Genomic DNA, 15,390 nt, shown 5'->3' on the forward strand with positions numbered 1-15,390 from the left:
GCTTAAGACTCTGGCAGAACACCTCAACATTTGCCCAAAGAATCTTTGCTTCTACGTTTTCAAAAGGAAGATATCAGAATTTTATAAACAGTCACTTACAAGTTTTAAAATATATTAATTCTGCAATTGCTAAACTGAGCCTCCGAACATGTTGCTACTACAAGCATTATTTCTGCCATCGCCCACAAATTTCTGTAAATCCTCTTCATGTAGCTGAGACGACTGACACGAATTTGCTTCTTCCGTCGTTAAGTTTTTTAGCCATTTTGCAGCTCAAAACAATTTCTTTGCAGATGGTAGCGTGATCAGTTTAATGGTTTCCAGTTCTAATTTCCTGGCTATGTTATTTTCTTCTTTGTAAGATTGGCTCAGAGCAACAGGTTAAATATACATATTTAGCTCACAAATTCCGCCGCAAAGCCCGACGAAATCATCGTAATAATCATTTTCTCCTAAACGAATCCGGTCCCCCATGCCCTTTAAAAATAATGTGTTCAATAATGTATCGAAATTTGAGGAATTTTTTCATCGTTCAGTTTTGAAATGTTCACATGCAATCACTACTACAATCTTATGTCAGTTGTTTCATTGGAAGCTTACATATGCTTGAAGCCCCTTATTATTTTTTATTAGTTTCATTTACTCGAAATATTTAAAGAATTTCATTGTATTGTTGATGTAAGGATGTACTAAATGTAACTACTCTCCTCATCATCGCTGTCATCACCACTGTCGTCATCTTTCTTGTCATCTTCGGCATCACCGCTATCACCACCACTGTCATCACCACTGTCATCACCGCTGTCATCATCTTTTTTATTGTCTTTGTCGTCATCTTTCTTGTCATCTCTGTCATCATCATTTTCACCCTCTTTGTCCTCATCCTTGGTGCCATCATTGTAACCAACCTTTTCATCTTTCTCATCACCACTTTCATCGGCAATGTTGTCACCACTGTTGTCATCCTCTCCTTTCAATTCCTGTTTTTCTATTGAAAGAATATGATGAAATGTGAAAGTTATGGTGGGTCTTGTGTCCGTGTAATTTGTAATGGATAATTAGGGATAAGGAACATGCTTTTGTTGTCAGCAGCATGTAATAAGCGAAGTTAGTGGGAAAAAGGCGACGGTTAAAAGTATTGCTAATGCATAAAGGTAACTTGCTTCCTATTTCAGATCTTGTTTGCCAATTTTTGTATTCTCAGTGTTTTATCGTTTGTTTTCTTATTACATGTTCAGTGCATTAGTACTAGTTACACGCAGTTGATGTGAAAGGTAAAGTCGCACAAGGGCTTAAGTGGCCCACACGACCGGAGCTTTACCCGCTTTCTGTAGCATGAAGCAGCTAGGAGTATTGCTACTCCCCCCTGGATGGGATGCTAGTCCTTCGCAGGGTTACCCCCAGCAGTATGTCGCCGGTACCCATTTATACACCTGGGCGAAGAGAGACAATGTGGAGCAAAGTTTCTAGTCTAAGGAAACAACACAGCAATGAAGAGACCATCCTTTAAGAACCAACTGCTAGAGTTTTTAATAAAATAATCACTGAATTGGCAAAGCCGCACACTTGTTGCACAAACTATGTAATTATATGCATATATTGTTAGGTAAGAGGTGGCCTCAACTATAAGCCTGGTGGTTTCTAGAGGTCACCTTGCCATACATTAAGCACTCAATTAATTGTAAATATATTTCAAATAAACGCTGACCTGGCCTCGAACGAACGACCGTCAGCCGGATCTTCCGACCGCACAATCGAAAGTCCGACCACACCACCGCGCCACCGTTGATGTGAGGTCCTTGTTAAATGATTGCCATTTTTATTGTTTTCATTATTAGCGTTGCCGACTATTAGTAGCGGAGTTCCGCACTCATAGAATCCGATATCGTTCAAAGTTGGCTTTGATGGTCAATAGCATGGTCAACAGCATGGTCAATAGCATCCCATGCATCATACAAAAGAGATAACCGCGTTTTTCTGCAAAGGCTCTGGGAGAAGACTTTCGCATCGATCGCCAACAACAGTACAGAAAATTGTCATGTCAGAGAGCTGAAGAAAAATTTAACAGAAAATCTATGGAGGCATTTAAAATGTATCTCGATTTACGCAAAGTGGGAACTTTTTCATTCATTTGCGCTTTATTTCAAAAGTTTTCAAACAAAAAAGTCTTAAAATCGGAGACACCCATGAAGCTCAATATACATTTGAATGGTTTTGCAATGAGGAAAGACCTTATAACAGAAAAGACAAAGTGTCAACTTTTGTTTTGCCAGAGATATTGGTAAAAAATGCGGCAATGAACAAAATCACGCCGTAAAAATTGATTTATTATTTACTTAAAAAAGCTCGAACAGATTAATTTCTAATTTCGCCTACAAGTTGTCTAGATCGAGTAGTTTAAATCTCTAAAGTTTCGTCATAAAGTGTCGAGATAATCGAGAATGTTTAAAATAAGAGGCTAAGCGCTACCGTTGCTATGGTGATAGTTGTTGCTTGGAAACCGTTGACAATATTAACTTTGATCCTATGTTGAAATAATGATGTAGTATGAAGGAGATCAAAGGTTGTCTTCTATGCGAGATTGTAACTTCAAAACTTCCACCCTAAGTCCAGAAAAACTGCTGCGAGCCTCCTTAAGAAGACTTTGGCAAACTCATTATTATAAAGGAAAAAAACTTTGAAACTTGTCGACTGCAATTCTTTATACCTAACAAGAAGTCAGGTTTAAACTTCACAAAACTACATGACAATTCTATTTGCTTCAAAGAAAACGTATAAGGCAAGTATTTTCATTCATGCCACAAAACATCAAGCCGTTTTAAAAAGGAAACTAAATAGAAATAAAACACCAAGATTATTGCAAATAAAGAAAGAATTAAGTTTTTCGTGAATTAGTTACAGAATCGAGGAACTTGTCAGTCTTTCCTGTTAAAGACCACTCATTTACATTATTAGTCTAGCATGATAGAGAGAGAAATCCGGATGACAAATCGGCATGATGTAAACGGATAAATGGCGAAAAATTCCGTAGAGAGTTATATCTTACCATCTGATGGCAGAGGCAAACTCCAGAGAGGTGTGAACAGGGCAGCAAGGCAAAGAAGAAGTAAAGTCTTAGAAGCCATGTTCCGTGATTTCGGTGAAGACGACTACCACTGCAATGCTACTTCGGTGTTAAATGATATACTCGTTTTCTTCTCGGCAATTTATAGGTTTCTAGAATGTAGGAGTTCATTTACAATGTAAATGTGTGACGAAAGAAAAAGACTTCCCCTCGTTACTAGAGGTAATCAGACGTCAGATAATGGGTTTTGTGTATTACGTTCTCAGGGAAACAAACACAAAACGGCACTTCAGAATTATTTAAAAATATTATGGAAAACGATCGTTGGTATTTTTAGTTCATTTCACTCAAGCGGAGCTATTTTGACACGTTGATAACATAATTGATTTACGTTAAGTAATAGATCCCAATTTAATTCAATACTTACGTCAAATCCTCTGAACTGTAAGGTCGGTGATTTGTTTGTTGCAATAAAGCTCCCACTTGCTTATACTTACTCATTTACTTGCTAAAATACTTCTGGTGCATTTATAGGACAAGGTACTTATAATTAGCAAGAATTATTGTCCAAGAATACATATCAAAGAAGATAAATATGTAAGAAAAATAAACAATTTCAGACGAAATAATCCAGATAAGCCCACCCAGCCTCATACACTGACCAATTCCTGAATTGTGTTTTGAGAGTCTAATTGAAACGAATGAGTTCGTTGGAAGACAAACTTAACTCTAATTGGACAGTTAGAAAACAAGGAAGGAAATTTAGTCATCGGAATACACATGGATGTCACAAAAAGTGGTGCAGGTACAATGTTTTCTTGGTGACGGAGAAGCCTGAGGTAGACAGAGGCGAGGGCTTATGATGTCCGTCTACGATTCCCTCAAGATCAAAACATGGCAATACACTTTTGTACGATGTAATGAGACAATATTACAGTAACAACTGAATACAGCGAAAACCGAGCACTAGAGTATTTAGATAGCAATTCTGTTTTTAACGAAGAATTGAACTGAGATTATTTAAGTTAACCACCATCGAAGGAACTTCCAAGAAACGAGGATGTTGCCTAGAAATAAAAAATTGTTTAGGAGTTGTGGGATATCGATAAGAGCGACAATTACGGGCAGAACGAGTGTATGATGTAGCTATGGATACTTAGAGATACAGACACAATAATGTTGCCAAAGTAACATTATTGTTGTCTTCTTATTGGGTAGGTGGTTAGAGATAGAGAACATAGAAACACCCGTCTGAAATAAATTTATCTCAATGACCTTTTACTTCTAATTTCTTAAAAATACCACTTGTCATAGCAATTTTAATGGCATTAAGAATGTTCTGAGATTCTATAAAACAAGTTGTTCATATTAAGGATTTATAAACCCCATATTTGCAAATATTTGGTCAATTAGTACTTTTTTTATCCTGCCTCAAAGAAAATAATATTTGTATGTCAATACTTAAAAAAATCTAGTTTATTGAAACGAGGTTACAATTTTCGATAGTTCGCAATTTGCCATTGAGGCATTCGGACGGTTAAGATTTTCTCTTGCACACACCCCAAAAAAGTCAAAAAAAAAAAAAAAAAAAGACAAAAAAAAAGAACAACCATAATAATAATATTATTATTGGTAAGACTTCTAACTACGTATGAAACATTGTGGGGGTTATTTTTATAAAGAGGAAAAAAAACAACCGTCCTAGAATAGAATCTTCCGAAATAACAATTGTAATGCTATAATCAGAGTAGTTGGTGTCATTAAAATGGGCAAACTGCTTTCCACTGTTAAAACAACCTTGAACTAAGTGTAAGGCACCCCCACGTATATCACAGAGCCTAGTAAAAGTCTAGGTCAACCGTGTCACATGCTTTTAAAATTCAAGAAAGATTCAAATGCTAAGATGCAAAGCTCGTTGTGAGGTTTTTCCTGAAGCCGTATTGGTGAGTAAATATTATGCCTTTGTACTAATAAAATGCGAAAAACGGTTATAAATACTCCTAATTCACGCAATTTGGAAAAACAAGGTAAAATTATAATCGACATTAGGTTGCTAAATGATAGTGGGTCGTTCTTTTTTAAGACTGGAATTACCCTGGTAATTATCATACTATCGTAGTCAATATCATTAGAGACAAATTAATAACATAGGTCAAAGGCTCACCAATAACGGCAATGGAATGAATTCTAATTTTCATTGTTAACCCGCCATGGCGAGAGGTTTCCAGGAATGGAAAGTTTTGGATATCTTCTGCTTTATTGTTAGGATGAGGAATATAGACTGAAAATAACATCCGCACAGAAAAATATACACGATGAAGAAGGTATATGGATTTGCTCAGCTAGACCTTTTCCGTTATTAGAGAAATGGCTACAAAATTTATTCACGATTTGAGTAGATTCAGTGATTTCATAAGATTAAGAGGACAGCTTTGTTTTTGACTTATGTTTCCTTATATTTCGCCCAGTACTTTGATATTGCCACCGGCCTTTCCATTGTTGTTTCGTAATATTTTTGCTTTGCCCTCTTTAACTGAGTGAACTATTCTACAATTTTGTTACTTATCGCTATCTCAATGTTTGGATTTTTCATACAGCGCTTACAAGTACGGTTTGCATTTTACTATTCATTGGTAAAATACCTTTTCAGTTTACCGTGCGGTAACATTACTTTACTTGAAAGTGACCGTGATATCGTGCGATATCAGGTCAGTGAATTGATATCGTAGGTTATCAGGACAGAAGACTAGGCTTCTGATTGGCTAATTGTGAATTTGGGCACGGCAAATGAAATCTATCAAACATTTTCCAGTAATTGTTTATTATACGTGAATGGCATTTTAGCGGCTTTATAAGTTATTGTATCCCCACAGCCATCACCAGTGATGTATCTTAAATTGCCCTTGGCAACTACTCTTCGACGCCGCAAGTCAATTGAGCAATGTTGGACGCAGAGAGCTTGAAGTATAATATTTTGCACACTGTTATTTTAAGTCATACCTGTCTTATTAAGCTTATTGTTTCTCAGCGGGTTCTTTTTTAAATGCACAGAAAAAATATATTTTTTCCTTCGTTCTATTTTTACGAAATCTGAGTACTCTTGTATCAGACGTCTGAAACAGCACACGATACTTATGACCTTCACTTCACTTCACCATTTAGCTGCTAAATGCTGGGACAAACTTTCTGCAAACAATAGATTCATCTCAAATTACAATTACATCCATCAATTAATCCAAGAAATGTATGTAACTTTTTTTGTCGTAAAAAAATCTTTGTAATTTTTATTTATTTTGTAATATTTTTATTAAGTCTGCTTGAGGAAATTATCCACGCGTGGTACTTAAAATATGATGATGATATGATGACAGATATGCGTCAATAGTGTATTTATATAAAGCCAGTTGTATTGCGTAAGTGTAAAAAAAATATGTCATCGTTACAGGGAGTAGCTAGGGAGGAAATCAATACGTTATATACGGTTCATTGACCAGACGTGAGGTCAAGATGACTTCATATCGACCTGCAAGTTCTTTTTTTGCGTTTTTATGGACTAAAACATGCTTGGTCGAGAGAGGTTTTATTGAATAGATCGAACTTAAAATAAGAAATGAAGCTCTTCAGTTTGGATAGAAATCTTAACTGGTGTAATATTTAATTAATTGTTTTCAAGCAAAATCAATTCCCGAGTTGTGCAAGTAATCATAAAAAAGCTAACATGTTGCGTTAAATTCAGTGAGCTCTTAACTGAAAAAATGAAAACAAAAAAAGAACCTTTTAAAGGTAGAGAACAGTTCACCAATAATCAAAATCAGATTTTCGCGTACGAAAGAGCAAAAAGCTAGCAAGCTTGCTATCTTTACCCTGCCAGGTTTGGGGGAATAATTCTGTCCGCTGCAACTTTAAACTGATCCGAATGTTTTAATTTAAATATCGGTATGTTTCAAGAAATTTATCTGGGAAAAAATTTATGAGGTGGATAGTTATTCCTGGGCTTTGTTGTTCCCGTGACAATCAATTGTTGACAGACAGATTTTTCTTATGACTCCGAGGACAGTGCCGCTTAAAGACCTAGCCTTAAAGCACTCGCACACGCTACCAGATGTTGATCTTATACTCTTTATCAGGCCAAATACGATTGTGTCTTAACATCTGTTTATATATATATTGTCCCTGAAAAAAATTCCGAAAGCCAACAAGTAAAGAGAAACTCACTTTTTTCGAACCGTGAGCGGTACACTTACATGTAAAACATGACCGATCGTCATCATTTGAAATCAAGTTTTAGGTTTATTTGATCATCAAAGTTATTGGACACTATTTTGGTTCAATTACAGATACACAAGTGATTTGAGAAGAAAAATATTGACGACTGTTTAGGTTGATTATATTTTCATGTAGTTGACAATACTTGAAAAGAGTACAGAAACATCCATGGTTTTTTGATTAAACCATTTAAATAGAGTTGTTACTTTGTAATACAAAATAGCATTAATTGTCGTGTCTTCCAAAAATTTGTTTGTTCAACATTATTAATTTTTTGGAATGCTGGTCTTCTTTCTTCTATATTCGAAATTTGTCTCGTGATTCTCGATATTGAAACCAAGATATTGTGACTAGTGATCGATGAGTTAACGAGACAGTCGGCTCTTGTTTCCCCCTACACTTCTTTCGTGCTCTAGCCGCTTCCTGCGTGCTTTCCAACAGAACAGAGCACAGTCGAGGCTTCTTTTTTTGTTTTATGATAAATAATTATTTTATTTCCCCACGCATTCGCTCTCATTTTCAAAACAAAATTCATTTTCCAAACGATGTGGCGTCAGCGTGCATCTGTACTCTAATAAAGCACGCTAAAATAAGCCAATCACAATCCTTGTTAGAATGTTTTGACTGATTTGATTGGTTGAACAAGACGAAAGCTGTCAGAGATGTCAAAACAAGGCATCAAAGTTAACTGACAAACTTTGCTCAGTTCGAATGTAACGCCAGCAGCGTCACCGCTTCTTCAGTTTTTCCATTTAAAAATCAGGATGGAAGATTAAAATGTTTATTGAAATCCGGTGGATGAAAATCTGGACGTCGTTAATATGGCAATTCGAAAACAAACTACTTAAAGCTTGCGGCCGGAAATAAACCAACGCTGCGCTGTGTTTTGTGAATGAACAACAGTTGAATTCACGGGAGCAAGAGGATTGCTGGAACTGTTGACTCCGTTAGGTAAACGGACTGTGACTGCTGTGGCCGCCCACTCAATGCTCCGGAGAGGATATTTAAACAAGCTGTTAGTTGTCCACTCGAAGGGGGACGGTTGTAATTTCTAAGGCTTTCATCACTGCGGTGAGCGGAGGTGGCCATGATGCGGTGTGGTAGAACTTGCACCGAAAATGTAAGGATCTTGCAAGCTTATACATTTGTGTACTCGCTAGCTAATAAATTTTCTCAATTTTTTTGTTTGATCTTTTTGTACGAGAATAAAGCTAACGAGCGTTAACGGGATCTTTTAACACCGTTTTTTTACAGCTTTCGTTCTAAAACTTGAGCTGTCCAATTTATGTTATCGTCAATTTTGGCTCTGTGTTTTAGTTGCTAACTTCTTGGGAAACTTCACTTTCAATCACCGTGTTATTTGTACTGTTTTTTACCTTGTATGCGCACAGGATGGTCTATGTCCATTGAGGCTAAGAGCTCAACAACAACAATCAACAACAACAACAACAATAATAATAATAATAATAATAATAATAATAATAATAATGATGATGATGATGATGATGATGATGATGATGATGATGATGATTATGATGATGACAAAGAAATAAATAAAACCGAGCTGAGAGAAGTCCAGGAATTTCACAAACGCGCTGATGGCGTGACATCGTTGCTCTGTGCATCTGTACTCTAATAAAACACGCTGCTTCAATCAATCAGCGCGCGCGTTGCATCGAAACTTTATTATAATAATGCATTCGATTGTGGCCTTATGGAATAGATTTAGTAGAAAAAGTAGGACTTTACTGATTGACAGTTAGGGTACTGGCTAGAGATTTCTATCATGCAAGTTATCGTTAATGAGAGCAGAGCCCAAATCAGCTCTCATCGGTAAAAATCTTGACTAAATGTTCCAAATGGTTTAGTATAAATCTTGATTATTCTTCCAATTAAAATATTATAATAGTAAACAAGGCGTGAATTTTTGGCGTCAAGGCAAACATAAAATGTGATATATCCGGTTCTATAGGTTAAGAGACGATTGAAACGGTGAAACACACTGTATTTAAGGGTGAATTTCCCTACAAAAGTGTTTATGATGCACCATCTACTGAAAAGTTATTTGTTTGCAAGCAAAGTTCATGAAATTGTGTTATTTTTAGCACGTACTGGCGATCGTGAATTTGTGGCGTCACACCGAACACCGAAAAAAAAGTACTATCTTCGCTTCCACAAGGTTCACAGAAACGATTCAAACAAACAAAAAAACAAAAAAAGAAAACATTCTGTAATTGCAGCTGGTATTCGTCAGTCGCTCTCTTTTACATTGAACTTTGCTTATTGGTCGCATGATTTCTCGTTTCTTTCTCTTCTTCCCCCTTTTTTTCGACATATTCAACGGATACATAAATTAGCTCTAGTTTTTCAAAATTTCCGTTTGTTTTTCTAGAAAGCAGTTGGCCATGCATCTTCCAGCCGAAACAATGCGGCTTGCAGCACAGGGTTAAGTTGGGTGTGCCATTTCACACTGCTCACATGGTAGGGTGAAAGTTAAGACGTACGGACTGTGACGTCATCACCGAAACCAAAATTTCTCACATTGATGGGTTACCATTTTTTCCTTACCAATGGTGCTCCGCGGGAGCCGAGCTCCGCTATATTTCTATCACAGAGTACCTTCTAAGTTGCTTTGCCAATAACTTTACAGCATTCATGATAAATTTCCAGTTGTATATTGTGTCTAATTTATAGTTTGTGTTGTCTTATCCATAGTAAAATTTTTGTTTTGTTAGAAATAGCAACATGATAAATTTTTGTATCAAATGGATTAAACTCAGAATTTGAACCCACGAGCCATCGTGATCTACTCTGATGCTTTAACCACTGAGCTACTGGAGACTTCATGGTGAGCATTAGGATGAAATGAGGGTCTTTGACTAGAACTGCATCACGCGGTCACATAGTCAAATCAATACAGGCCCATATGACTTAAAACTGCATCACGCAGTTACCATGTGACTGCGTGTTGAAGTTGTAGTCGTTGACCCTCATTTAACCCTTACCCACCATGGAGTCTCCATTAGCTCAGTGGTTAGAGCATCCGACTAGATCACGGAGGGTCGTCGGTTCAAACCCCATCTGGAGCTTGGGTTATTTTCCGATTAACTCTTTTTGGCACTCTTAAGGCTATCCCTTTCAGGAATCAAGCTGTCATATAGTGGTAACGATTAATCAATACAATAAGTGATGATTATTGGCAGTTCTTTGATGGATAAGACCAGAATTGAATTGTGTGTGTGCATAAAACTTTGTAATGAGAAGTATTGTAAATAATAATAATAATAATAATAATAATAATAATAATAATAATAATAATAATAATAATGATAATGCTAATGCTAATGCTAATGCTAATGCTAATGCTAATGCTAATGATAATGATAATAATAATAATAATAATAATAATAATAATGAATTGCACAAATTGCTATTTACAAGTTAAAAGTATATAAAAAAGAGCTATTAAAAACCTATTTACAATTCATTTCGATTAAAAAATAATATTTTCAAGGAATAATGTTTTCAAGAAAAAGAAAAAAAACAAATGTCATGAAGTTTTAAAAAAAAATGAAATTCGGCATTTTAAAAATCAGTTCCACTAATAATAATAATAATAATAATAATAATAATAATAATAATAATAATAATAATAATAATAATAATAATACTGAAAGTGCTAAATGCAAATGGTGAAATAATAGGTAGGGTGATCGAGTGGTGTAAGTGATCATGACTTGGTTGAGGTACCAATCTCTTCGGAGGCGTGGGTTAGAATCCAGTTACCGCTTTGTACCAGTATAACTCGGAAAATATTTCCTCATTTTCAAATAAAGATACCCATAAAAGAGGGCTGTTAGGAGACGTTACTGTGAAATAAAGTAGACAGTCTTCAAACAAAGTAATCTAATTTATTAATATTTATATATATTTATACAAAAAAATACATCTATTTTTTATCCTGGTTGTAGAAAACCGTGAAACAATTTGCAATAATTAATCCGTATATTCTTTTTTGCAAAATATGCGACATAAATACAGCCAAAATAGACACCAAATTTTAAATTTTCTTGATATACAAACAAAAAATATATGTATGAATTTGAAACCAGCTCAAATTTAATGAAATTACACGCGATCATTGAGGAGATCTTACAAATGTAAACTTAAAAAAAACAGATAAACGTTATGATAATTGCATGGACAATATGGGTACAAATTTAAAATCTAAATAACGTAATAGATTATATTAAATAAAAAACAGCTAATTATGCTTATATATATGCAAGCAAATTGTCCACTGAGAGTGGAAACACCAGACGTCATCAAGTCATCTACTTCAGCGCCTATTCTGACTCCTTCGTCAAAGCCATATTTGCCATCACCACTCTCGTCACCACTCTCCTCCCCGCTGTCCTCACCACTTTGTTCATCTTTGTCATCACCACTGTCATCACCGCTGTCATCGCCACTGTCATCATCTTTCTTGTCATCTTTGTCGCCATCTTTATCATCACCACTGTCATCACCGCTGTCATCATCTTTCTTGTCATCTTTATCATCTTTGTCATCTTTGTTATCACCACTATCATCACCGCTGTCATCATCTTTCTTGTCATTTTTGTCATCACCACTGTCGTCACCACTGTCATTACCACTGTCATCACCACTATCATCACCGCTGTCATCATTTTTCTTGTCCTCTTTGTCATAACCACTGTCATCGCCACTGTCATCATCTTCCTTGTCATCTTTGTCATCACCGCTATCATCACCACTATCATCACCGCTGACATCATCTTTCTTGTCATCTTTGCCATCACCGCTATCATCTCCACTATCATTACCACCGTCGTTATCTTTCTTGTTATCTTTGTCATCACCGCTATCATCCCCACTATCATCACCGCTGTCATCATTTTTCTTGTCCTCTTTGTCATCATCACCGCTGTCTTCACCACTGTCATCACCACTGTCATCATCTTTCTTGTCATCTTTGTCATCACCGCTATCATCACCACTATCATCACCGCTGACATCATCTTTCTTGTAATCTTTCCCATCACCGCTATCATCTCCACTATCATTACCACCGTCATTATCTTTCTTGTCATCTTTGTCATCACCGCTATCATCTCCACTATCATCACCGCTGTCATCATTTTTCTTGTCATCTTTGTCATCATCACCGCTGTCATCACCACTGTCATCACCGCTATCATCACTACTGTCGTCACCGCTGACATCATCTTTCTTGTCATCTTTGCCATCACCGCTATCATCTCCACTATCATTACCACCGTCATTATCTTTCTTGTCATCTTTGCCATCACCGCTATCATCTCCACTATCATTACCACCTTCATTATCTTTCTTGTCATCTTGGTCATCACCGCTATCATCCCCACTATCATCACCGCTGTCATCATCATTCTTGTCATGTTTGTCATCATCACCGCTGTCATCACCACTGTCATCACCACTCTCATCACCACTATCATCACCACTATCATCACCGCTGTTATCATCATTCTTGTCATCTTTGTCATCATCACCGCTGTCATCACGGCTGTCATCATTTTTCTTGTCATCTTTGTCATCACCACTGTCATCACCACTGTCATCATCTTTCTTATCATCTTTGCCATCACTGCTATCATCTCCACTATCATCACCACCGTCATTATCTTTTTTGTCATCTTCGTCATCACCGCTATCATCACCACTATCATCACCGCTATCATCATTTTTCTTGTCATCTTTGTCATCATCACTGCTGTCATCATCTTTCTTGTCATCTTTGCCATCATCACCGCTGTCATCACCGCTATCATCACTACTATCGTCACCACTGTCATCACCACTATCATCACCGCTGTCATCATTTTTCTTGTCATCTTTGTCATCATCACTGCTGCCATCATCTTTCTTGTCATGTTTGTCATCTTCACCGCTGTCATCACCGCTATTATCACTACTATCGTCACCACTGTCATCATCTTTCTTGTCATCCTTGTCATCATCACCGCTGTCATCATCTTTCTTGTCATCTTTGTTATCATCACCGCTGTCATCACCACTGTCATCGTCTTTCTTATCATCTTTGTCATCACCACTGTCATCACCACTCTCATCACCGCTATCATCACCACTATCATCACCGCTTTTATCATCTTTCTTGCCATCTTTGTTATCATCACCGCTGTCATCACCACTGTCATCATCTTTCTTATCATCTTTGTCATCACCACTGTCATCACCACTCTCATCACCGCTTTCATCACCACTATCATCACCGTTGTCATCATTTTTCTTGTCATTTTTGTCATCTTTGTCATCACCACTGTCATCACCACTATTATCACCGCCGTCATCATTTTTCTTGTCATCTTTGTCATCTTTGTCATCACCACTGTCATCACTGCTATCATCACCACTATCATCACCGCTGTCATCATTTTTCTTGTCATCTTTGTCATCATCACTGCGGTCATCACCACTGTCATCATCTTTCTTGTCATCTTTGTCATCACCACTGTCATCACCACTGTCATCACCGCTGTCATCACCGCTGTCATCATCTTTCTTATTTTCTTTGTCATCACCACTGTTATCACCACTGTCATCACCGCTCTCATCATCTTTCTTATCATCCTTGCCATCACCTCTTTCATCACCACTGTCATCATTTTTCTTGTCATCTCTGTCATCACCGCTGTCATCACCACTATCATCACCACTGTCATTACCACTGTTATCACTGCTGTGATCACTACTGCCATCATCTTTCTTGTCATCTTTGTCACCACTGTCATCACCGCTGTCATTACCGCTGTCATCACCACTGTCATCACCGCTGCGATCACTAGTGCCATCATCTTTCTTGTCATCTTTGTCATGACCACTGTCATCTCCACTGTTATCACCACTATCATTGCTACTGTCCTCGCCACTTTCTCCATCTTTTTCATCTTTTTAAATGATAAAAGGCGTCGATTAAAATCATTTGAAGCATATAATCGCAACGCGTGTCGCAGCATAAGGCTAAGGTATGATTAGGTATGATTACTGACCATTTTTTAATTCATGATGTTTCTCGACACAAAATTTTATTGATCTTCGTTATATATTTGCATTTGTTGTTGTTGTTTTAAGGGGCTCGCAGCAGTTTTTCTAAACTAAGGGTGGAAGTTTTAAAATTACAGTCTCGCATACAAGATAAACTTAGATCTCCTTTTATTTCAACCTATATATGATCAAAGAAATTTTCTCATCGATTTCCAAGCAACAACTATTACCATGGAAACGGTAGCGCATAGCCTCTCATTTTAAACATTGTCGATTATCTCGAAATCTAGTAAGACACTTTATGACGAAACTTTAGGGATTTAAACTACTCAATCTAGACAACTTGTAGGCGACATTAGAAACAAATCTGTAAGACCGTTTTCATGTAAATAATGAATCAATTTTTACAGGGTGATTTCGTTTACGCAAGCATTCTTCACCAATATCTCTGGCAAAATAAAACTTGACACTTTGTCTTTTCTGTTAAAAGGTCTTTCCTCATGGAAAAATTTACAATACTATTTACAAGGCTAAAAAGTTAAAAAGATGTTAAAAACCAAACGTTTTCGACTAATTAAGTCATCCTCATAGAAAAATATCCTAAATGTGTATTAAGCTTCATGGGCGTCTCCGATTTTAAAATATTTATGCTTGAAAACAGTTAAAATAAATTGCAGATGAATGAAAAATCTCCTACTTTGCATAAATCGAGATATCTTTAAAATGACTCCACAGATTTTTCTGTTAAATTACAAGCGGTTAGGGTAAAAAATTCTTTTCGATATTCCCATGGGAATAATTACGTGACATGAAGTCGTGCAAAAGGTAAAATTTACATAAATATATTTTTCTGCTTCTCAAGTCTTCCATTGTAAATTTTACCTGATGCACGACGTCACGTTATGTTAAATATTCAAAGCACACGAATAGCAGTGAAATAGACCCAGAAAAACAAAATAAAACTCTTCTTCGGAGAAAGCGAATAACGAGTG

The 15,390-nt window shown here is 36.6% G+C and overlaps 2 protein-coding genes across 5 annotated transcripts in view; both read right to left on the reverse strand.

Annotated features, from left to right (window-relative positions):
* LOC146477158 (uncharacterized) overlaps nt 1-3,197 on the reverse strand; it is a 30,156-nt gene extending 26,959 nt beyond the window's left edge. For all 4 annotated transcript variants that reach the window (XM_085113634.1, XM_085113632.1, XM_085113631.1 and 1 more), the window contains exons 1-2: nt 3,047-3,197; nt 728-988 (exon numbers count right to left, since the gene is read on the reverse strand). In XM_085113634.1, coding sequence (XP_084969760.1) covers nt 728-988; nt 3,047-3,125 — 340 coding nt within the window. In that variant the 5' untranslated portion in view covers nt 3,126-3,197. The remainder of the gene's footprint in view (nt 1-727; nt 989-3,046) is intronic.
* The window catches only part of LOC146477157 (uncharacterized), a 44,446-nt gene that overhangs the window by 27,358 nt on the left and 1,698 nt on the right, over nt 1-15,390 (reverse strand). Inside the window, exons 3-4 of the mRNA XM_085113526.1 lie at nt 13,948-14,301; nt 12,118-13,839 (exon numbers count right to left, since the gene is read on the reverse strand). Coding sequence (XP_084969652.1) covers nt 12,118-13,839; nt 13,948-14,301 — 2,076 coding nt within the window. The remainder of the gene's footprint in view (nt 1-12,117; nt 13,840-13,947; nt 14,302-15,390) is intronic.

Source organism: Pavona decussata, unplaced genomic scaffold (genome assembly GCF_977016875.1).
Source record: "Pavona decussata unplaced genomic scaffold, jaPavDecu1.1 SCAFFOLD_71, whole genome shotgun sequence".
Lineage (NCBI taxonomy): Eukaryota > Metazoa > Cnidaria > Anthozoa > Scleractinia > Agariciidae > Pavona > Pavona decussata.